This window comes from Tamandua tetradactyla, chromosome X (genome assembly GCF_023851605.1).
Source record: "Tamandua tetradactyla isolate mTamTet1 chromosome X, mTamTet1.pri, whole genome shotgun sequence".
In the NCBI taxonomy this organism is placed as follows: domain Eukaryota; kingdom Metazoa; phylum Chordata; class Mammalia; order Pilosa; family Myrmecophagidae; genus Tamandua; species Tamandua tetradactyla.
The window spans coordinates 104,737,887-104,763,213 of record NC_135353.1 but is presented as its reverse complement, the minus strand read 5'-3'; the positions used below and the strand labels follow the sequence as shown (position 1 = coordinate 104,763,213).

General features: G+C 36.7%; 1 protein-coding gene across 2 annotated transcripts in view; it reads right to left on the bottom strand.

Moving 5' to 3' along the window:
* The window catches only part of OPHN1 (oligophrenin 1), a 528,296-nt gene that overhangs the window by 89,898 nt on the left and 413,071 nt on the right, over positions 1-25,327 (bottom strand). For both annotated transcript variants that reach the window (XM_077146702.1, XM_077146703.1), the window contains 4 exons: positions 24,945-25,029; positions 18,915-18,973; positions 17,722-17,827; positions 6,563-6,722 (listed from right to left, as the gene is read on the bottom strand). In XM_077146702.1, the coding sequence (XP_077002817.1) occupies positions 6,563-6,722; positions 17,722-17,827; positions 18,915-18,973; positions 24,945-25,029 (410 nt within the window). The remainder of the gene's footprint in view (positions 1-6,562; positions 6,723-17,721; positions 17,828-18,914; positions 18,974-24,944; positions 25,030-25,327) is intronic.

The following is a 25,327-nucleotide window of genomic DNA, read 5'->3' as shown; positions in this document are numbered from 1 at the left end:
TATACCTATGTGCCAGTTTGAAACTATTATGTACCCCAGAAAAGCCATATCTTAATCCTGATCCAATCTTGTGGGGCCAGAACTATTGTTTAGGGTGGAAACCTTTTGGTTGGATTGTTTCCATGGAGATGTGACACACTCAATTGTGGGTGTGGCCTTTTGATTAGATGGAGATGTGACTCCGCCCTTTAAGGTGGGTCTTGATTAGTTTACTCAAGTCCTTTAAAAGATAAAACATTTTGGAGAGAGTTCAGAGTGAACACAGCCAACAAGATACTTAGATGTTTGAGATACAGAAAGAAAACGTCTCAGGAAATCTGTTAGAAACCAGAAACCAAAGACCCCAGCAGAGGCCAGCCACATGCCTTCCCAGCTGACAGAGGTGTTCTGGACCCATCAGCCTTTCTTGAGTCAAGGTATCTTTTTCTGGATGCCTTAGTTTGGACACTGTTATGGCTTAAGAACTATAAGCTTGAAACATAATAAATTTCCTTTTTAAAAGCTGTTCCATTTCTAATATATTGAATTCCAGCTGCTTTGACAAACCAAAACAAGTTACAAGTAGAATTTGCTGGGTCATATGATAATTCTATGTTTAACTTACTGAGGAACCAAAATGTTTTCTACAGTAGCTGCAACTACAATGTATTTTTATACTTTTGGGAGTTTATCTTCAGGGCAGATTCCTAGAAGTGGAGTCGTTCTGTCAGAATTAACTGCATTTATAGCTTTGTTGGGTATTACTAAATTTATTTCCATTATACAGTGAATTTAGTGTGTTTGAAATTCTTGTGCTACAGCTGCACCAACAGAATATATTGTATTTTTAATTTTCACCAATCTGTTATGTGAGATATGGTTATCTCAACATAGTTTAATTTGCTTTTGAGTAATTATAGGTGAGTTTGAATTTTTTTTATATTTTAGGGCTATTTTATATCTTTTATTTGGCAAATTGTCTGTTCACAATGTTTTCCCATCTTTCCAAATGGTTTTTGGACTTTTTCTTTCAATTTTAAGAGACCTTGGTATATTAGTGATATTAACCTTTTGTCTGTGGTATGTATTTCAAACAGTTTCTCCTACTTTGAGGATTTCCTTTTGAATTAGTTTATGGTGTTTTTGTTATGCATATACCTTTATTTTTATGTAACTAAATTTAACAATCTTTTCTTTTACTGCCTTCAGGTTTTGAATGATAGTTGAAAGGTCTTTCCTGACACCAAGGTTAAAGAGAAAGTCACTCATGTTTTTTTCTAATAAGTGCATAGTCTCATGTTTTACATTTAGATCCCTGATCCATTTGTATTATATTGTTATATATTGTGTGATATATGTATCTAAACTTACCCTTGTCCAAATGGCTTATCAGTTGTCTCAGAACCTTTGAATTAAAAGTATACATTTTGTTAAATATAACATTTACATTTCTCTTCTTTATTTTCTACATTTAAAAATATAATAAATATGTTTGTATATTAAAATCTCTTAAAATGTTAAAGTATGTGTCTGTGGATATATGTATCATTTTCCCTTTGCTGGAGCGATAAATAAGGAACTATTGAGGTATGCAGTGGAATATAGGTTGGGTAAAGGGAAGACTTTGGATTTTCATTCTATACTTTCTCTGCAGTTTGAAATTTTCATCATGTGCATGTATTGCTTTTATTTTTTAAATATAAAAAATTTAAAGCCATAGATACTTGTCAGTACTCATCCTACATGACTTATTTTAGGAAACTGAAACTGCTGTTCACTTATTCCTTCTTAAACTCTCTCCTTCCCAGGAGTCCATGGTTCCTATACCCCTTAGTTTTCCTGTCACTCATTGTTCCAGCTCAAGTTGCCATACTGCAATATACCAGAAATGGATTGGTTTTTACAATGGGGATTTATTAACTTACAATATACAGTTCTTAGGTCATGAAAATGTCCAAACTGAGGCATCAACAAGATGATACCTGTACTCTGAAGAAAGGTTGCCAGCATCTGGGACACCTCTGTCACATGGAAAGGCACATGGCCGGTGTCTGCTGGTCCTTTGCTCCTGGGTTTCTTCGCCTTCAGCTCTGGTTCCATTGGCCTTCTCTGTGGGCTTCTGTGGGTCTTCTCCTACCATCTCCAGGGCTTTTCTCTCTCTAAGCTCTCTGGGTATTTCTCTCTGAGGTCTCTCAGCTTTTTCTGCCTTTTATCCTCTCAGAAAGGACTCAAGTAAAAGGATTAAGACCCATCATGAATAGGCTGGGTCACAACTCAATTGAAATAATCTAACCAAAAGGTTCCACCCACAGTAGGGCTATACCTATTGGATTGGATTAAAAGAACAATATCTTTTCTTGGGTACATAACAGCTTCAAATCAGCACGTTGACCATTCTTTCTCAGTCTATCTTGTGGTCTCTTCTTCTATCGGCCCTTCAAATTATCAGTACTCCATAGATCAATCCTTGGTCTAATATTTCTTTTCTTGCTACAAGTACTCCCTAGGAAGTGTATTAAGTTACATGGCTTTAACCACCACCCCTGTGCTATTGGAGACCAACTCTATTTCTCCAATCCTGTTACCTTCTCTAACCTCCTATGTCTCATAGGTTTAACAAAATTAACATGTTCCAAACTGAACTTCTGCTCTTCTCTTCCAAACCATGCTACTTTCACAGCATTACCCATCTCAGTAAATGACAACTCCATCCTTCCAGTTGTTCTAATAAAAAAACCTATTATTCACCCATGACTCCTTTTTTTTGCTCATACTCTACATAAGGCTTGTGAGCAAATCCCATTGGCTCTACCTTTAAAATATATTTAGAATCTGACTACTTCTTATCATGTTCACTATTATCCTATTCAAGGTACGAAACATTTTCTGGAATGCATTACTGAAATAGTCTCTTAATTAGTCTCCTTGCTACCCCTCTCCTCCTGCAGCTACTGTGACATAGTAGCCCAGAATGGTCATGTTAAACATAAATCAAATCATGTCACTCCCCCACTCAAAACAGTCCATCTATATTTCTTAGAATAAAGCCAAAATCCATCCAATGGATTTTATGGCCCCACAGGATATACATCCCCTCTACATTACCTCTCTAAACTCATCTTCTATTTCTTCCCTTGCTTGATCTACTCTAGCTATCTGGTCTCCCTATACCTTGAACACAATGGGAACAGTTCTGCCTCAGGGATTTTGCATTTCCCATTTCCCCAGCCTAGATACCTAAATGAAACACTGCTTCACTTATTACATGTCTCTGCTTAAAGATCATCTTCTCAATGAAGGCTTTCTGACCACTCTGTTTAAAAGTGAGAAACTATTTCCCAACACTTCCTACCCCTTCCCTGCTTTATTTTTTATTTCCTCAATATTCATTACCATCTAACATACTATATCTTTTACTTATTTTTTATATCTCTTTTAGAATATAAGTTCAATGAGAGTATAAATTTCCGGGTTGTATGTTCTGTTGTATTTCCAATGTGTAAAATAGTACCTGGCACATAATGGGTAAATATGCGTTAAATGAATGATGAACCTATCAGTGATCTCAGCTTTACATCAGGGACAGGCAAATTATAGCCCATAGGCCTGTTATCTGTTTTTGTAAGCAGGGTTTCATTAGAACCCAGCTACAGCCAGCTGTTTATGTATCGTCTATGGCTGCTTTTGTACTACAATGGCAGAGTTGAGTAGTTGTAACAGAGACCATACGGCCTGCAAAGCCTAAAATATTTACTAAATAGTTCTTTAAAAAATACTTTGTTGACTCCTGCTTTAGACTTACTTGCTAAAGTAACTCTCTGGATATGAATCTCAAATCTAACCTGTCCCAACCTGAGCTTTTCACTATTCCCTCAAAACTTTTCCCCTTTGTATTTCTTATATGTATTAAGGACATCCACCACTCAAGTAAAAAATCTCTCTCTCACACTTCATCTACTTCCAATCAACAATTCCTGATGCTTTTGCCTCCCTGGCCCTATTCCCACTGCCTAAACAAAGACTGCATATATCTCTTGTCCAGGCTATGGCATTAACCTCTCTTTCTGTGGTCCATATTTCATACTGCTGTAGCCAAGATAATGTCTCTTGAATGGAACTCTGACCATGGTACTATTCTAATTTTAAACAATTTTCCCCATTACCTGCAGGAACAATTCCAAACTCCTTGATCAGGCAGTCAAATCCCTTTAGGACCTGGACCCTGTCTGAGAACAATCTCATCTCCCACCACCCTTATTTCCATTTCATATTCCAAATCACTTGGGATTTTAGGCCTCTGTACACATTAGACTAGCTATCTGAAATGCCCTTTCCCTGTTTCACTCCCCTTTTTTTCCACATGGCTCTTTCTGTACCTGGCATAGGTTTTACTTCTTCTCAACTGACTCACATTGATAATCCTAAAGTACCCTGCACACACCTAATAATACCGTTCTATCAAAATGACTGGTGAGCAAGCACTGAATAGTGTTAAGTACTTAGACTCTGAGCCAGGATGCTTGGGTTCAAATCCAAGCTCTGACACAAATTAAATGGCCTTGGTGTTTATTATCCCCTTCACATCTAAGCTGAGAAAATGACGATCAGTGAAGTTAAATAAATTATAATCCAATATTAATTCTTTCTTTCTTGTTTTAGTAAAAGAGCTAAGCTTTAGCTGGGTACATGGCTGCCCCAAATAAAGACTACATTTTCAGCCTCTTATACAGCTATATGTGACCATGAATTTAAGTTCTGGCTAGTCATATATGATTGAAAATGATAAATGTGACTTCTAGGTCATACCCTTAAAGGGAATGGGTATTCCCCTCACTTCCTGTCTTTTATCCTTCTCAATGGATAGAATGTAGAAGTGGTTTGATCACAGGGATGAAGGCAGCACCTTAGGTATGGCAGAGCAACAAGAAACGATGAATTGCAGAGAAAATATTCGGAAACCACATATCTGATAAGGGTTTAATGTCCAGATATCCTTCAACTCAACAACAAAAAGACAAACAACACAATTTAAAAATGGGCAAAAGATATGAATAGACATTACTCTAGAGAAGATATACAAATGGTTAAAAAGCACATGAAAAGATCTCCACTGTCTTTAGCCATTAGGGAAATGCAAATCAAAACCACAGTGAGATACCATTTCACACCCACTAGAATGGCTACTGTTTTTTTAAAAAGGAATATTACAAGTGTTGGAGAGGATGTGAAGAAATAGAAACATTCATTCTTCTGTTGGCAAGAATGTAAAAATGTCCAACTTCTGGAAGATAGTATGGCGGTTCTTCAGAAAGTTAAGTACAGAAGTACCATATGACTTGGTAATCTCATTTCTAGGTATATACCCAAAAGAACTGAAAGCAGGGGCTCGAATAGACATTTGCACACTGATGTTAATAGCAGCATTACTCACAATTGCCAAAAGATGGAAGCAACACAAGTGTCCATCAACTGATAAATACATAAACAAAATGTGGTATACATACACAATGGAATTTTATTCAGTCATAAAAAGGAATTAAGTCCTCATACATGCGACAAAATGGATGAATCTTGAAAGCAACATGTTGAATGAAATAAGTCAGCCACAAAAAGTCAAATGTTGTATGATCTCATTGACATGAAATAATTAGAATTAGTGAAATTCACAGGGTCAGAATCTAGAATATAGGTTACCAGGTGCCAGGGTGGGGGTAGGGAAAAAGAGGGAAAAAAAAAGAAAGTTGGAACTTGGATTCTTGACTCTGTCAAGTAATTGTACCAGCCCTGAACCTTGCAGTATTCCTTGCAGTATTCCATGACTGAGAAATAAGCTTTTCTTATGTTAGAACCAATGTATGAAATGCATCCTACCTTAAACATCTAGTAAATGGCAGAGTTGGGATTTGAACTGTGTATGCAGTCTGCCCTGTATCATCAGATATTCCCTACAGAAAAGTTATTATTGAATTACGTTTTACTAGGATGTCATTGGCTACTAGAAAGTTTAGAGTCAATTGTAAAGTCATCTGTATAAAGTGCACAGTACTTGCCAATAACTATTTCTTCTCTCAGTGTAATTTCTGGGTTCAGTTTCTGTCTCTACACCCTTGTTTTTCCCTTTTCAATTGACCTAGTTTTAATGTATTCTACTTTGTGTCTTATGTATTCCATAGGTAGCTACCTTAGATTCTTCTGGAACAAGATCGGGTTTAAATAAAAATAAACATTGTTTTCTTTATGATTTCATTTTATTCACAACTTGTTTCTATGCTTATTATTTTTTTTTCTATTTACATGTTTGTACCCACATTACACTGCTAATTCTTTAAAGGCATGGACAGAGATGTTTTCCTTCTATACCCATAGTATCTAGCATGGTGCCTGATAATAAAATAGTTCATGCTCAAGAAATATTTATGAATGAATTTCACAGAATCAGAATGGCCACTAAATGTCATGGTATCATAATAGGATTTACTTCCATTATCAACTTGAGCCAGGTGGGGAGACATAACCCTAAAAGGTGGCTGAGGTAATGTGCCATGGTATAGGAGGAGTGATTGTGAGGACGGAAAATACATACCTTACTGAAATGCTCAATTAGGATTTCTACCACGATGTTCTGGAATTTGATGTTCATCATGGCGGCCACAGTATCCTCCTGAGCTCTCATCAAGGTGGGTCCAAATATCACCCCCATGTTGGAGGGGGACATAAGATTCTCTTTGCTGTGCTCACACACACTGTCAGAAGAAAAAGAAATGATTAACAAGGTTTTTCTAATACTCCTTTGAGTCAGAGACTTTGTTAAGTACAAAAGGGGCTGAGAGAAACTAAAAACTGGAAGGAGAGGAGAGGCCCAAAGTATGGCTAGGAAGAAAAAAGTAAAAAAAATGGAACAATTAGCAAAGAATGCAAGATAATATACAACTGAGACCAAAGTGAGACTAGCTAGTGCCACTGTTTGGGTTCAAAGAAGGGAGATGGGTTTTATAGCCAGAAAGTATTTGAAAATGGGAAGCAAGAGGGCCTTCCAGGTAAGAGGATGTGTAAAAATCACATACAAAGAACAAAGCACATGGAGAGAGTGCCTACCACCCTCACCCATCAGGAATCTAGCCCCCCTCTACCTCCCACCCCAGTACAGAAGCAAATAAATAAAAGTGCTGAAAGGGATCCTTAAGTTGAGTCCCTTCATTATCTCACTCATTTTACTGATAAAAAAAACAGAGGACATAGAGAGAAAAGAATTTGCCTGATGTTACACAGTCAGTTAGCTCTAGAGGAGGGAGTGCAATCTCAGATTATCTGATCTTTGGTGACTCTCCCTTTTTAAATTTCTTTTAGCAGCTTCCATAATTTATATGACATGGCCAATTCTCTTCAACATAGCAATTAAGACCCTCAATGACTTAACCCTTATTTCTAATATCTACACACAACCTAGGCTCTGAAGCCTGCCTGCATTTGAATCCCAACACTGCCACTAAGTAGCTGGGTGATAGCAAGCATTAGTGACCGAAGCTCTCTAGGCTTCTGTTTCTTCAGTTGCAAAATGAGGATAAAAAACAGTGGTTTGAAGCTCTTATATACCTCAGAAAAACATGTTCTTGCATTTAATCATTCCTGTGGGTGTAAATTCATTGTAAGGAGGACCTTTTGATGAGGTCACTTCAGTTAGTGTGGGACCTACCTCATTCAGGATGGGTCTTAATTCTATTACAGGATTTTTTTTTTTTAACATGGGCAGGCATTGGGAATCGAAACTGGGTCTCTGGCATGGCAGGTGAGAATTCTACATGCTGAGCCACTGTGGCCCGCCCTGGAATCCTTTATAAACAGAATGAAATTCAGACAGAGAGAAAGCCACAGAGGAAGCAGCTAGAAGCTAAAATCAATGGAATCAGAAGAGAAGGGAGAGACCAGGAGATTCTGCCAAGGACTAAGGATCACCAGCAGCCGCCCCAGAATAGAGGCCTTTGGGAAGAAAGCATTGATTTGATGATGCCTTGATCTGGAATTTTTCCTAGTCTCAAATTGTGAGTGAATAAATTCCCATTGTTTAAGCCAACCAATTTCATGGTATTTACTTGAGCAGCCTAGGAAACTAAAATACCACCTCAGAGCGTTGTTAAATAAATAGACCTACATTGCTTCAGTATCATAAAGTGGAAGCTTTCCAGTAGAGGTATCTTCCATTAGAAGTTATTAATTACCTCTTCAGGAGCCTCTATACCAGACACTTGGACCTCTGACACTCATTAAGGCTTTTTGGGTACATGGTTGTTGTTTCAGACTTCCATTCCTTTGATCATTTCCTCTGCCTAAAATGCTCCTCTCCTCCTACATGTAAAGAATTCTACTTATCCTTAAAGACTCATTTTAGCTGATGTTTTTTTACAGAAAGACTTCATGACTTGCCTTTGGGTTACCACAGCCCACTGTCCTCCTCTTTATTAACTCCATTAGTAAGCAGAGCATGTTGCAATATTTTGTTTTCTGGTTTGCCTCTCCTATTAAGTGGAAAACAACTTCCAAGTCTGTGTGCTTGGCACATAGCAGGTACTAATTAATTATTTTAAATGGAACTGAGCTCATCTAGTGCTCTTTCACACTGTGTGGCTGGAGGCAGCCAAGTAAAAGCCATGCATCTGCTTGGTCAGTTTGGCTGTGGGGGTGGGAACGTGAGGAATTGGGTGTGGGACAGCTTAGCTAGTCACCCCAAACATGAATTTTCCAAACTCGCCAAGGTCAAACCCCTGAGACTGACCCAACAGGCAAGTTCTTGTCTCAAAATGGGTAACTGAGGGGGCATGAATGCTGAGAAGTTAATCTGTCTTAATGAGGATGTGTTGGGCCCTTGACAAAGCTTGCCTGCCATTCAGATGGTAAGGAAGAGCAGCCATTCATGGGGACTTTGGCCTTGCTGTGCTAGAGATGGGTCCCCCTTTCAACCTTTAATACCTCTTTAAAATACCTCTGCAATTAACCCTTATTCTTCAGGGAACCAGTATTTTTATTTGTTAAAATGGAAAAGCAACTCAATGCTGCCACCAAGTGCCCCACAAGTGCTAAATAGCTAGTTACAAGGCCCTGGCACTTGTGTTACAAAAGCTTTGTGCCTACGTGTGGACTGCTTATCACCTCTGTGAACTTTGAAGGGAACTGATGTTTGCCGAAATGCCCCATCAACTAACTGAATCTTCCCACCTCTAAAAAGCAGAGTATTTTGTCTCCGAAGACTAGGTTCACAGACAGTAAAACACTTAGCCAAATCGCATAGTTTGTGAATTCATGGCAATGCAGAGATTCAAATCCAAATGTGTTGGGCTTCAAGGCTTATAATCATCCCATTGCATCACATGGCCTGCTTGTCAATTTTTTGTTGTTGTTGTTGTTCTTGAGAAATCAAATACTTTAAGCTAATACCACCTGCTATTTCTCTGAGGGAGGTCCCTGGTATCCCATTCAAGACACTCTTTTCCTTCTTATAAGATTTAGTACATAACCTCCTTTCCTTTGGGGAGATTTCTTTGCATTTGGAAACTCTTCTTTTATTATACATTTGAAAATCTTCAAGAGACATAAGTTATACTGTAAATTGGGAGTGTACAAGATGAATGAAACAAAAGGGAAAGGCATTGTGAATAGGAATTTGTGGTATAACTGCAAAGAAATCTTAAATTTGATAAATTTTCTAGTCTACATGAATATTGAACTGGGCCCAACTTCTTGAAAATCAAAATTTAAAATAAGGGAATGATCATCAGAGTGAACCTGTAAGAAGCCCTGAGTCCAGGAAAAAGTAATTTTGATTGTATGGTTTAGATCAGAGTTCAAATTAAAATGCCTAGAGGGGCAAAGCAGTCAAATGAGGGAGATGGGTCTGGTAAGACATGGTTGTCCCATTTAGGCAAGCAAATGTCCTCCAGTTTACTAGTTCCCACCATACCCCTAGAAATGTACAATCAAGAAAGTTACCTCTAGTTTTAAGAAGGGAGAATTCCTAGGTCATTTCTAATCTAAACCCAATAAGTTTCCCCGTGCCTAGGTATCTGTTACCTTACCTGTAAAATGAAAGGGTTATTAACTAATCATCTAGCTCTGCCATTCAATGAATCTAAGAAAGTCCTGCTCTTGAAAATAATGGAGAAAAAGTAAAAAGAAAAACAGACCTTATGTCTCCTGATGATGGAAGAACACAAAATTGCCTATTAAGTATGCTTGCCTTCCCCACCTTCCATATCGAAAAAAAAAAAAAAAACAGAACTGGAATCAGAGTCATCCTTTAGATCTAACTATTCATTTACAGGAACTACAGAGTACAGGAGAACATGTTAAACTATATCACAGAAATACAGTTAGCAAGCTCCAGGTTGTAGGAAACTACAGGATTTGTTTTCTTTAACAAGTCAATTACAGAAGAAAAGAACAATGAAGAGGAAACCTATAGATTGGGAACATGGTAAAAATACAGAGACCCTGTCCTACACCTAATCAAGTCCAGGCCTCTGAAATCTTTATTAACCCTCCAGGGGATTCTTAAACACACTAAAGTTTGAAAACCACTACATATATGAGGGGTCGGCAAACTACAGCCCTCTGGCCAAATTCAGCATGCTACCTATTTCTGTAAATAAGTTTTACCAGGATACAGCTGTGTTCATTCATTTACATGTCATTTGTGTCTGCTTTCATGTTAGCAATGACAGAATTACATAGTTGAGACAGAAGCCATATAGCCCACAAAGCCTAAAATATGTATTATTTGGTACTTTCCAAAAAATGTTTTCTGATCTTTGCTAGGAATTAAAAGAGAATTAAAAAACATTTCAACAGATTGCTATGTGCAGACCTTATTTGGATCCTGATTCAAAGAAAAATAAAATAGGACATTTATAAGACCGTTGGGAATGTACACACAGAATATTTAATATTAAGGAATTATTTTAATTTCATCTTAGATGCGATCATTATACTGTATTTATGTTTATGAAGAACTCTTAATTTTAAACATGTATATTTAAAATTTATGGATGAAATATTCTCTGACATATGCTTCAAAATAATGTGGAGGAGGGGAAATGGATGGAGGTATAGTGAAACAAGATTGGCTATGTATTGATAATAGTTGAAGGTATGAGCACATGAGGATTCTTTATATTATTCCTTCTACTTTTGTATATATTTTAAATTTTACATAATAAAAAGTTTTTAAACAGCAAAGAAAATAACGGATGGGAGAGTGAACAATTCCCCTTCCCTGGAGAAACTCCCCTTTTGTATGGGCAAGCAACTTTGGCTTCCTCTACTGGTGTTTACTATTTGTAATTTACTTTGAATACTTTACATGATCAGTGCAATGTCCTAAACTTCAACAATGCCGTCAGTTGTAAGGACACCATAATTTTATGTACCACTAAAAGAGAAAAATCAACTCATTGCCAAATCATAATCTTTTTGAAGACATTTTCAACAGAAAATAAACTCAACAATGCACATGATTTAACTGAAGTGATAACAATATGAGCAGCTATGACCAAGTGTATGCCTGCAGAGGCTATGACAATTATATGACAACTACCACCTGACCAGCAGTGATTGTAAGAAATCATTGATCGTGTATTCAGAGTTCAGGTTACAATTTGAAAAAGAAAAGTGTCCCTTAGAATTGATGAAGTTTGGTATAAACGTTTGTTAGTTTTCAAGTACACTCTAGTACAAGTTAGTTATGATTGCAGCATTCTAACTGTGAGTATACCCTTTCATATTCTAGATGTGATTAATTAGGAATTAAAAGACTCTAGTCAGAAGCCAGAGGGTTACTAAGAGCTTCAGTAATTTTATGTCCAATCAACACCAAAGGTTCTGTTAGTTAGCATAATGGATGATAAAAAAGATTTTTCATTGCTTAGATGTTATGTAGTGACAACAAATATTATATCCCAGCTTTTCATGAACCAGGGAGAAAGACTATAGCACAAGTCAGTCTTTGCATCAGTAAGGTGGATCAAATAATATTACGCATCTTCAGATTTGATACAACATAAAGTACACAGCATCACTATGAAGTGTTCTCATCAAAAAACAATGAACTTGAATCCATCCAGTCTTTTGATGCAACCTGTACTTTACAAGAAACACAGGAAATAGCAAACAAGGTGAATAATATGACAATGAAACAACCAGACAAATTAAGAAGTAAGCCATTCTGCAGGACATCTGGTCTGGTCTCCTCAACAAGTCATTGCCATAAAAAAAAAAATAAAGGCCTGTGCTAGATTAAAGACATAAAAAGGATAATAGTTTTGGAAAAATTGGCTGTAAATGGCATGTTGGGGTCAACTGGGGAAATATGAATATAGTCTGGAAAGGAAGAAATTGTCAACTGAAAGAAGTAGGTTACAGAATACCATAAGCTTATTTTTGTAACAAATACACATATATGTGTGTGCATGTATAGATAAATACACATGCAAAAATAACTGGAAGAATATGCAATAATATATTAACAGTGGTGATTTTTTAATGCTTAGAAAAGGAAGCTTTTACCTTTTTCCTTTCCTTTTCTTTTTGCTTTTTGTATTTTCTAATTTCTACAATGTGTGATATTGCTTCTGAAGTGACAGAAGGGTTATTACAGAAATATGAAGAATACAATGAGCCTACATCCTACATCCTTTAGAATGGTAGCCTGGGCCTAGGATTGCCAACAGTTCTTGTGTTTGGGCACTAGATCATATGATTTTACTGCCTGACTACAATTGTGACACTATAATATAATCTCATCTTCCTCGAGTACTTTTCACGAAGATGTTGTAAAGTATCTGAAAGGAAAGAGAGCTGAAATTTCATTGTGTTTCCAGAACAGTTTGTGTAACTAAGGCTTGCTCCCATTGTTAATATTCTACTGGTAGTGATACTGTAGGGGAGGCAGCCTTCTCCTCACTCTTATGGAAACTACATGTATCTACAAAAATAACTGCTTAATTGGGAACATAAATTGGCTTAGGTCAGTTTGCGCCAGCCTGTTATTAGCCTTAGAAAACGGACTGGTAGTGGGAACACACAATAAAGGCATAGGCAAGATCATCACACAGCTTATGAAAGCAGAGAGGTTGACAAACGGGGTAATTATGTGCTCTTTTAAAAGAACATGGATTTTCTTCTCCTGTATAAATTTCCCTATTTTACTTAAGCCTGTTTTTAATTCACATTTTCGCTCTTACTTTTTTTTTTTTTTTTTTTTTTAACATGGGCAGGTACCAGGAAATGAACCCAGGTCTCTGGCACGGCAGGTGAGAAGTCTGCCTGCTGAGCCACTGTGGCCCACCCCCTGCTACTTTTGATTATGAAAGTTTTTGAACATACAAGAAAAGCAGAAAGAATAGTATTGGAAACACTCATACTCAAGACTTATTAACATTCAATTCAAGAATTATTAATGTTTTGTTACATTTGCTTTCTTTCTTTGTATTTTTCTCTGAACCTTTGAAAGTATGTTATTTCGACCCTAAATACGTTGGCATTCCTCTCTTAAGAACAAGCACATTTTCCTACCAAACGACAATAACATTTCCACACCTAAGTAAATTTACAATAATTCCATATCATCTACTACCTTGTCCATATTCAAATTTTCTGAAAGTAGCAAAAAATATTTTATGGCTATGTTTTCCACATCAGGATCCAATCAAGTTTCATGCACTGCATTTGTTTATGTTTCTTTAGTCTCTTAATCTAAAACAGTACCCCCACCCCTTTTCGTCCATATCTTCTCTTTTTTTGAAGCGTCCAAACCAGTTGTATTACAGAATGTCAAACATGAATTTTTCTATACCCTAAATTTCTCATAAACTGGAAAGTCTTAATTTCATTCAGGTTAAGTATTTTTGGCAAGAATATTCCTTAGGTTATGTTGTGTACTTCTTACTGTATTACATCAGGAGGCTTTTAAGGTCAGTTTTTCCCAGTATTAGTGATGCTAATTTTCATCAATTAATTAAAGTGGTGCTGGCCAGATGACCCCATTGTAAAGATATATTTTTCCATTTGTAATTAGCAACTAATCTGAGTGTAATACATTGAGACTATGGGAATATTCTTTTCCTCAACAATATTTTACCAGTGGCTTTGAGCCATGCCTGAAATGGATGAGGTTGCAAAATGGTGCTTTTCCTAATTCTGTCATTCCTCCTACATTTATTAGCAGGCATTCTGCTGTAATAAAGAACTTTCCTTCTTGTACCCATTCCCCATGAAATTTTATTTATTCCATGCTTTATGATAAAATACAGTATTTTTGTTTTTGATGTTCAGGTTGCCCCAGGTTTAATCATTAGCAGGCCCTTCAAGCAGGTTTCTGTGTACTTTTGACATGACCCCATTAATATTTGAGTACTTCCTTGCTTTGTGGTACAACTTGTCCCACATCCACCACATAGTTTCCTTGCCTGTGATCAAGATCTGTGTACTTGATGTAGTCATTACTCTTTGGACGTAATCACTTCTAGGACTATTCAGTGAACAAAGGTTTTTTGTTTTGTTGTTCTTGTTGTTTGGGTTTTGTGTTTGTCTTTTGACATGAGTTCATATTGAGATTCTCAATTCAACTTGAACACTATAGAGATTTTTTTTCCTTTAAATCTTTTACTTTGTATTTGTCTCTTTTTTATGCCATAAATCTTGGCTTCCAGTAACATTAATATATTTACTCTTTCCTTGTGATATATATTCATAACATATTTCCAAAAATCACTATTATAATATTGCTAATAATAAGCCTACTGAGTGACATCTATGACTTCCTTGAAGCTATTGTTTTAAGGATGAGACAGAGGATAGTGTTGAGAAGTTAGTTTAAATAATTCTTTTCTCTATGTGATCATGTTATCAATATTAAACATTTAGATTCATTTACTTTTGTTTGCGTTTAATTTTAGGGTTTCTAACGTCGTTCCTTTCTATTTAATTTTATGTTTGGATATGTAGAATATTAATTTGGCTCAGAAGGCAAAACCATACAAGGAGGTAGACTTACAGGAATCTAGATCTTATCCCAATTCCTCACCTATCTAACCTCCTGCGGTAACCCATTTTCATTAATTTTCTTTCATAATAGCTTTATTGAGTTATAATTCACATATGAGAAATTCACCATTTTAGAATGTACAGTTCAATGGTTTTTAGTATATTCACAAAGTTGTGTAATCATCACCACTATCTAAGTCCAGAACATTTCACCCCAGAAAAGAAACCCAGTACTCACATTAGCAGTCATCCCCCCCATTTCTCCCTTTTCCCACTCCTAGACAACCACTAATCTACTCTCTGTCTCTATAGTTTTGCCTATTCTGAACATTTCTGTAAATGGAGTCATAAACTATGTAGCCATTTGTGACAGGCTTCTTTCAGTTAGCATAATGCTTTCAAGGTTCATTTATATTGTCACATGTAACAGAACTTTTATTGTTTTATGACTGAATAATATTCCATTGTATGGACAAACTACATTGTGTTTATCCATTCATCAGCTAAAGGACATTGGGGTTGTTTCCATCTTTGAGTTATTATGAATAGTGCTGCTATTACAAGTTTTTATGTGGACAAACAGTTTCATTTCCGTTTAGTATATATACCTAAGGGTAGAGTTGCTGGATCATTTGGTTAACTCTTACGTTTACCTATTTGAGTCATTAGTTGTTTTGTTTTTTTTTTTCATTTATACTTACTGCGCTTAATTTCACAAAAATAAAAAAAAATAGGTGTGTAATATTCTCATATATTATGTCTCCCTTTTTGCTTATAGAGAAAAGGTAGCATATTATATTCCCTGTTTATGCTTTGGGTTTAATTTTGTTGGACATCCTATAAATTTATAATACATCCTGGAAATCACTACAAAAACAAAGTTTATAATTTAGGTCCTAATTCTTTTATTCTATGATTGCTTAGTACTACTTGTTTGGATACACCATTATTTACTCAACTAGTCCCCTAATGTTGGAAATTTAGGTTGTTTCCAAACTTTTGCTTTTAAAAATTATGCTGTAATGCTGAAACTTGTGCATATGTTTTCTATATTTGTGGAAAAGTATCTTCAGAGCAGATGACTAAAAGCAGGATTGCTGAGTCACAAGTAACCAAACAGTTTTATTATACATTGTCAAATTTCCCTGCTCGGGGACTAAAGTGCATTCTCACCAGCAATATATGAGAGTGCCTGTTTCTCCCAAGTCTAATTTAACAGGAAATGTGGTCAATCTTTAGGATTTTTGCGAACAAATGATAGCACAGTAATGGTTTAATTTGTATTATTTTTATTATGAGTAAGCTTAAACATTTTTTTATATATTCAAGAGTATTTGCCTTTCTATTTATGAGACCTGTTTGGGTCTCTTGCCCCTTTTATTCTGTGGTGTTTGAAACCAACCTTTTGGAATTAAATCAGGTGGCTAGCCTTTGGGTGGATGGATATACACACTCTGTTACTCACTGATAGCAGGAGAAGCCTCAATTTGCTGGACTTGGCTTCTGCCACATATAGAGACTCTTAGAAAGCCAGAGCTCGAAGATACCTTTGATATTACCTGGTCTGGTCCCCTCATGTTATAGATGAGCAAATTGAAGGTCAAAGAAGGGAAAGGACTTCCTTGAGGTGATATAGCAAACTAGTGATAGAGCTGGGACTTGAACTCAAAGTCACTTTTTCTCAAGGCAACCTCAAATTAACATGCAAATGGATTATTTCCTGACAATTTTTATTTTTATTGAGATGATCACAAACTATATTTGGAGAGAAAGTATCTCTCGATGTTCTCTAATGGCCCAAATCTCAAACAATAGCAATAAATAAAAAAGCCATAAAAGTTTCTGCTGATTTATCTACACCAGAGTCTATAATACTTGTTTACTACAGAAGTTAAAACAAAAACAAAAATAAAACAGAATATATCAGCACTAGATCAGATCTTGTAGATATCTCATTATATCAAAGGGGAAAGTGAGGTCCAGAGACACAGAGTGATCAGTACTTATCACACAGAGAGGTCAAGAAGTCCATTTAGCCTAGCGTCTTACCTTCACTAAAAATCCTGATTTTAGATGTTTGATTGTTGAAGATTTATTTTTTAATATTTTTCTAGGTTTGTTTTCACATTTCTTTGCTTTTCAATATACCAGGAGAGGCCTTGAGATAATCTTACCATGGTTACTAAGTGAGCTAGTGATAGAACTAAAACTGGAACCCAGGTTTGCTAACTCCTGGACAGAGTGCTTTCTTGCTGCACCACACTACATTCTAAGAGACAGCAGCTGGCCTTTTATCAGTCAACTGTATTTTATCTATGCTCATTATAATCCACATAACAGTCCTTCATAGCAGGCGTTACTATTCTCATTTTATAAATGACCAAACAGATTCAGAGAGGTTTGCCTAAGATTATACATCTAAGTAAGTGGTAGAGCTAGGATACAAAACCTGTATATGTCTGACAACAAAGCCTATCTTCAGCCCACTCTACCTTGGCATCTCCCACTAACTGAAATAACCCAGAAGCATGATTACTCTGGGAGGATATATAGTTCAAGGCAAAACTATCTTCTTCACAGAGCATTCAGACTGCCCAAGATGAAGCAGTTGAAGCTGGGAGTTAATGAGCTGACAGGAAGTTGCTCTGCAGTCCTATCATGTGGAACAGTTCTCTAATAGAAGCTCTTTCTGAAAACCCAGCATTTACTTACTTGACCAAGTGTCTTATAAGAAGTTCCAGCATCTCTCGGTTCTTTTCTGGTAGCTTATATACCAGGGAGTGAATAGCTCCCAGCCGGTAATCCAGGTTGTCAGACTCTAAGAGAGAACAGTGAAAGAGTTTGTTTGGTTTTCTGGACAATTAGATCAAGCAAAATCATATAAACACACAGACACAGAGAAAGAGACTGACAATCTAAGAGGAATGAGACAGTGACAAAAAATTGCATGTAGACACAATGGCAAATATGAAGACCAAGAAACAAAGGAACAGATTCAGAGAGAGAGAGAGAGACCAAAAGGCAAAGATATAGACAAAAAGAAAGAAAGAAATGCACCTAGAATGTGAAGAAAAGAGAAGAGAAATCAGTCCCAGAGGAAGTCAGAATTCTGGGTACAGCAGGTTGTTCCTGAAGCCTCACATTTAAATTTCCAGTGGGAAACCCTTTGCCACCTTTCTTATGGTACTTGGAGGTAAGTTGCTGCAATGGGTTCCTGGGAAAATCACTGAGAATACCCAGAGGTAAAGATCAAAGAACGCTTGTCCTGACAAAGACTCACTGTGAGGTCAAGTCCCCTGAATCTTCTTTCCTGCACACCATATGGGGTACGGATCACATAGAGATAGGGAGGGATACTCATACAGTGGCCACAGGCAAAACTTTTTATGGTTCTTCAGCTGTGAAATTCTGGAGTAATTCTATGTACCTGATTTTTCACCTACCCCTCTGTCTCCACACATAGTTTTCTCAGCTAGAAAATGTGATGCCAGCACTAACAGATCAGGAGTAATGTTTCACAATGCAATTGAAAAGCATTTTGAAAAGGCAAAATGCCAAAGAAAAACAGAAACAACAACTGTAATGAAACCACTTTAGTGTCCCCTAATAATATGAACCCATGCTCTTGTTCAGATGGAGGATATATGATCAATCAATTAAGTCCTTCCACCTGTCACATCCCTAATGTTGGCCAATTTTCTCCAACCCACTCAACTAACATTGATTTATGGGAAATAATATAACTTGAGCTAGGCAACAAGCAAAAACATTCTCATTTGGTAGTGGGAAAAATCTGTGTGTGAGTTTTTTTTTTTTTTCCTCCATAAGTAGTTTGCTAGGCTTACTTCTGTAAACCTTGTTAAGAAGCCAGGACAACACAATTACCCTGTAACGTAAATACTTACTAGCAGCAGAAATCAGCTCTTTGTGAAGCCTGTAGGTCATGACAGGTTCAGACAGATTCCTGAAATTAATGAAGACTATAAGTTCCTTTGGGGAGGGAGTAGCCAGGGCTTGGATTCTCAGTTCTGTGGCAGGCAAAACTGAAGTTTCTGAGTCCCACAGCTTAGTGTGACTACAGACATTTTTCTCTTCACCTAAGGCTTTGTCAGGGGACTCCATATTGTTAAGGATTCAGCAGAAGACCTACAAAAGCATGAGCTGAGATCCCTAGCAAGGTTAACTCCCCAAAGTGAAGGGAGGCAGAAACCAGGCCTGCAAAATCCTAAAGTAGACCCATTCTGAACTACACCATGAATCCCTTATAATCTGGTAGTTCCTTAGAGTTTCCAAAGTGCTTTCACATCCATCATCCCATTTGATCCTGTGAAATGGAATTGTTATTCTCACATGCTTATTTAATGGAGGAAGACAGTGAGGCTCAAAAAGCTTTCTTCATTTATTAAAAAAATATTGGCTTAGCACCTACTTGTGCTTGGCATTGTGCCAGGTAGTGGGGCTCCAGAGATGAATAAGACATAGTCCAAATCGCCAGGGAGCTAATAGTCTAGTTGAAGAGAATGTCATATACAAAATTTGCAATATAGTGGGACAGGTGTGATAATAAACTACAGGGACACAGTGGCTCAGAGGAAAGAAGTAATTACTATTACTGTTACTACTAGAAAATATTAATAGCAAACTCTTCACTGTTCTAAGTACTTTACATATATTAACTAATGTACTCCTCACAACAACCCTGTTATTATCCCCATTTTATAGATGAAGAAACTGAGGGCCAGAGAAGTTAAATAATCTGTCTCCAGAGGCCATACATGTAATGAGAGTGCTATACTCATTACATGTATGGCCCCTGGAGACAGATTATTGTGCCACTGTTATTACTGTAGTAATCCAGGTGAGAGATAAAAAGAGCCAAAACAGAAATAGTGGTATTAGATAAAAAAAAAGAAAAAGGGAAGGAGAGTGATTTGAAAGATATCAAAGATAGCACTCCTTCACAGATAGGGTATGAATGTGAGGGAGATAGGAATCTGGTACGGGTGCCTGGATAGAACCGGAATTGATTAACAGCTAGGGAGAAATGCTAAGTCAGAGGGTTCTGGCACCTGTATAGCCAGAGGGGTATTACCCATGTATAGCCAGGGGTAGATGCCTATTGGGAAGCTTGATGTATAGCCCTTCTTGGCCTGAGAAGTAGATGTAGAAACATGAGCCTAGGAGGGTGGTTAAAACCTTAAGAGCAGATACTCTTCATGGAGAGATAGCAAACTGACAGCCAAACAACGACATGAAGTTTCTGACAATTTTTTGCTTGTCCAGCACAGTGTTTTTTAAAAATACAATTGAATAAATTATCCGCATATAAATAATTGAGGTATTTCATATAAAAATCCATATTTTCAGCTCTGTTGAAAAAGAAGCAGTGTCCATATGGTTATTTGAGCAGTTAAAAATCGTTGCTGTTTATATGTAAACAAAGGGATTACTATGCAAACGATGGTTCAATATGTAACTTGCTTAATATGCAAACAGACTATTTCATTCATTTACATTTCCTTTTCCCCATAGATATCTGACTTTTTGATTCTTCTAATGTACTATAAAGAGAAGAGAGCCCTGGGAAATACCAGGTAAAAAGCCTATAAAGAGGATTTCTAAAAAAATGACAAATCCAAAGAGGTAAGAAAAAAACTAAAAGCAAATGATGCCACAGAATCCAAAAGAAGAGAAAGGTTTAAGGAGGATGGATTTTTAACAGCTTCAAATGCTACAAAAAGTCAAGTAAGGTAAAGAATGACAATTGTCCCCTGTGTTTAGCATTGAGGGACTCAGACAACCTTGGCAAGAACAGCTTCAGTGGAACAGAGTGGGGGTGGGAAGTAGTCAGATTGAGATGAGTTCAAAAGTAAACTGGCAGGTTAAGAAGTAGAGAGGGAGTGTATATTGATCCATACGCTTAGCTAGGAGGAAGTGGAGTGTCTCTCCCAAGAGGCAATCTTGTCTAAGCTCCTAACTCCAATTATCATCTACATTGTCAAAAATTCCCAACTTTTTAGCTCAAACCCAGAACTCTTCTCAGAGCTTCAGACCATATATACAATTGCTTGGATTAATATCTTGCCCTTATTTCTTCAATATCACCCAAACTTGACAAATCCAAAACCCAATTTAACATCTCCCTTAAATCTGGTCTTCTTTTGATCCCCAAATCAGTAAATGGCATGACCATTATTCCATTACATGGGCCATAAACCTTGAAGTCATCTTTTTTTTCTTCCTTTCTCCCATGTCATAACCAACTCATCAATTTTATTTCCTAAATGTGATTCTTCTACCCATCTTCACTGCTACTAGCCCAATCAGGAGCATCATTTCCTGCCTGGATCACAGCAATAGCCTGCTAATTGGATTCCATCTGTACCCAAACTGCCCCTATCTAATATTTCTCTCTATAATTTTCTTCAAAATGCATATATAATCATGTAATACCCCCCAGCTAAAAATCCTTCAATATATCTTTGTTCCATTTAAGATAAATAAAAACACCAATATTTAAAATGTCCTATAAGGTCATGCATAATTTGGCATCTACATATCTCTCAAACACTCTCTATACTTTACTCCACCTATAGTGGTTCATTTAATTTCTTGAATGGCCCTACCTCCCTCCTGCTTCAAGGGTTTTGCGTGGGCAGCTCATGTCATCTGGAAACATTCTACCTCCATCCACAACCCCAGTTGATGCCGGCTCATACTTCAAACTTCAGTTCAAACAAGCAAGCAGAATAGGTCAGGTCCTACCATTATATGCATTCTTAGCACTGTTTATGTTTCCTTCAGATTACTTATTAGAGTCTGTTATTATATTTCTATGGTTATTTGTCTTTTTCCATCTCTCCCACTAGACTATAAACTCTTTGAGGTCAGAGACTATATCTGCTTACAATTGTATGCCTAGTGCCTAGCACCTTCCTGGCATAGAATAAGTGCTAAGGAAATGCTTATTGAATGAATAAAAGAAGGGCAGTATAAATGAAAGGAGGCACATAGTCAAGGAGATGGGCTTACAGGGAATTATTTTATGCTGAGAGGAAAGAGTCAGCTGAATAAGAGAGGTTGAAGATACAGGAGAGAGAAGAGATGATTTTTTAAAAAGTATCTGGAAAAGAAGGATATTAGGGGTGAGGTAGGTACCTTAAACACAGATAGAGGCCCATTCTGAAACCACTGCTATGTTTGAGAATTCTGAAGGTTGTATATATTAAAGGCTCATGTATGAGAGTCTCAGGGACCCACCCACTCACACTTTCAGCGTCAGTCTTCCCATCTTTCCAAGCGGCCACATTTATTATGGGATAAGGCAGGAAAGATGTAATGTAGGAAGGAACTTAATCTATATATATACTTTGAAAAAACTAACTCTTCTGAATTAGGCCAGAAAAAGATGCAGAATCATACTCCCTCTACTCACATTATCATGAATCTTTTGAAAATATCCATGGCAGATTGCTCTCTGTCTTTACTATATTACCCTAGAAACCCCAAGAAGGCCATACTTCTTAGGGGTGGGGGTAGGGGAAGAGAATGCCTGGGTAGCACGTACCAATCAAAAACAAGTTCAAATAATAAATAATAGTGGTGTGATCTTATTTCTGAAAAGTTAAAATATTACTTAATGGGGGAGAGGGTATGCTTTGGTTTCATCAATTGTAAAATGAATATGGTACCTATAATACCACCTCTTTAACATGGTTATTGTGAGAAAATGCAATGACACCTTCAATGTAAGCAACCAGCACACTATTTAGGACAGAGTAAGCCCTCTAACAATTCTTTTCTTCTTCAGTACATGCAGGACAAATATTTTTGGAAAGAGCATTCATGTTTATTTAAAGCTCTAAGATCATGCTACAGCAGAAGATCATTGAACAGCAATGTCTGGGATCCAATGTATTCTGGATTAATGATACTTTCAACTGTTTAGGTGTCAATCTAAAAAGGGCATAAAAACTGAAAAGAGGCATTTTAGCACATAAACCATGGCACATATTATGGAACATAAACTATGGCGAGAAATGAATTTTAAAATATGTAACTTTTTATAAAGTATATACATTTTTTGGAGGGTAGGGATAATCAGCATTTATGTCACCTCTCATAAGTTCATCTATAAATTTAATATGATCTCCAATAAAAATATCAATGGGATTTTTTCTTTTTTTGCATGCTGTCTGGCGGGGCCACATTTCATTATTCTTCCATGTGAGTATCCCATTATTGCAGCATCATTTATTGAATTTTTGTTTGTTTATTTTGCTTTTTTTTGGGGGGGAAGTGCATGGGCTGGTAATCAAACCTGGGTCTCCCGCATGGCTACCAATAGGATTATTTATTTATTTTTAATCCGTATTTTTTACTCATCTGTCCACACCATAGATAAAAGGAGAATCAGACACAAGGTTTTCACAATCACACAGCCACATTGTGAAAGCTATATCATTATACAAACATCTTCAAGAAACATGGCTACTGGAACACAGCTCTACAGTTTCAGGCACTTCCCTCTAGCCTCTCTAAAACAACTTAAACTAAAAAGGGATATCTAAAAATGCATAAGAAAGACCTCCAGGATAACCTCTTGACTCTGAACTCTCTCAGTCACTGACACTTTATTTTGTCTCATTTCTCTCTTCCCCATTTTGGTCAAGATGGTTTTCTCAATCCCTTGATACTGAGTCCCAGCTCATTTTAAGGCTTCTGTCCCACATGGCCAGGGAGGTTTATACCCCTGGGAGTCATGTCCCATGTAGAGAAGGGGAGGGCAGTGAGTTTGCTTGCCCTGTTGGCTGAGAAAGTGATAGGGCATCTGAGCAACAAAAGAGGTTCTCTGGGGGTGACTCTTAGGCCTAATCTTAAGTAGGCCTAGTCTATACTTTGTGGGATAAATTTCACATGAACAAACCCCAAGATTGAGGGCTCGGCCTATTGATTTGGTTGTCCCCACTGCTTGTGAGAATATCAAGAATTCTCCAAATGGGGAAGTTGAATTGTCCCCCTTTCTTGCCATTCCCCCAAGGGATCTTTGTAAATACTTTGTTATTCACTGTTCAAATCACTCTGGGATTTATTGGGGCATCACACTGAACAAACAAACAAACAAACTCTCACGCCCTATTCAAAGTTTTATGTACTTATGGTACTCAATTAAACTGTCCATATAAGTTACATTAGGAAATGCACTAGTCAAAATATAAATTTTGTACCAAATAAACATTTTTTGCTTTAGTCTCAGACAGAAGTTGAAGTTTTAAAATATGAAGGACCATCTATTTTCAACATCCTGCAATACTGATATTCCTTTATTCTTCCTCATGCAAAAATAAAGTATATACATTTTATGTATTATAAATTTATGCCAATAAACTGAACATTATATTCATCATCGTTGAACTCACTCACAAACCCCCCTGGGTTTATATCCTCAAATTTTACTGGTCAGTTAACTCTTGCTCAAGTGCAATTTAATGTTTCCAAATGGTTATTATATACTAAAACATGCTAACAACACTGAATTGTCACAATTCATTTTTTTTTTTTACCAGTGATCCCATTGTGACATCACTCTAATTATCTGTTTACTATGGCAAAAAAGTATGCCTCCATTTTTTCAGAAGCAAGGGTTTTAGAATAATTTTCAAATGCCTTTTTTTTTGACAATTATTTTGGTGCTTCCTGTGCTTAAATTCCCAGAATAAAAAAAAGTTTTTAATGTACATTCATCTTTGCCAGAAATCCTCTTCAATCTTTTTCTTCTTTAAAAATCTATCCAAATTTCTAAATATAATGAAATGTGACCCTACCATACAGCATACAAAAAAAAAAATCTATCCAACTTTCTGAGAGTGAAACCACATTAACACCAATCTCCACCTAGACAAATTTTATCAACTATGAAAATAAAGCAGACACACCTGAGGTAGAATTTCAAGGAGCTGGTGATTGTCTTAATATCCCAATCACTGTTCTGAAAGTCAACATCTCCTGGGCATTTAGGATCTAGGGGGAGGAGAGAAACAGGAAGAAAAAAGTTAGTCTTCCAAAGGATTTTAAATTTTACCCCTTTTAAAAGAAAAATAAAGCTCATTAATTTAAAAGATAGGTATCATAATCAATTTCCAAGAGAACAAAATTTTATTAAAAAAACAAGTCCTTTTTGGGAGGGGGGTGGTTATGGGAATTCTCTGTACTTTATGTGTGATTTTCTGTAAGCCTAAAACTTCTTTAATAGAAAAGTTTATTCAGAAATTAAAACAGGCATGGGAGAACCGGATATCAATAGCCAGAAGAATGAAAG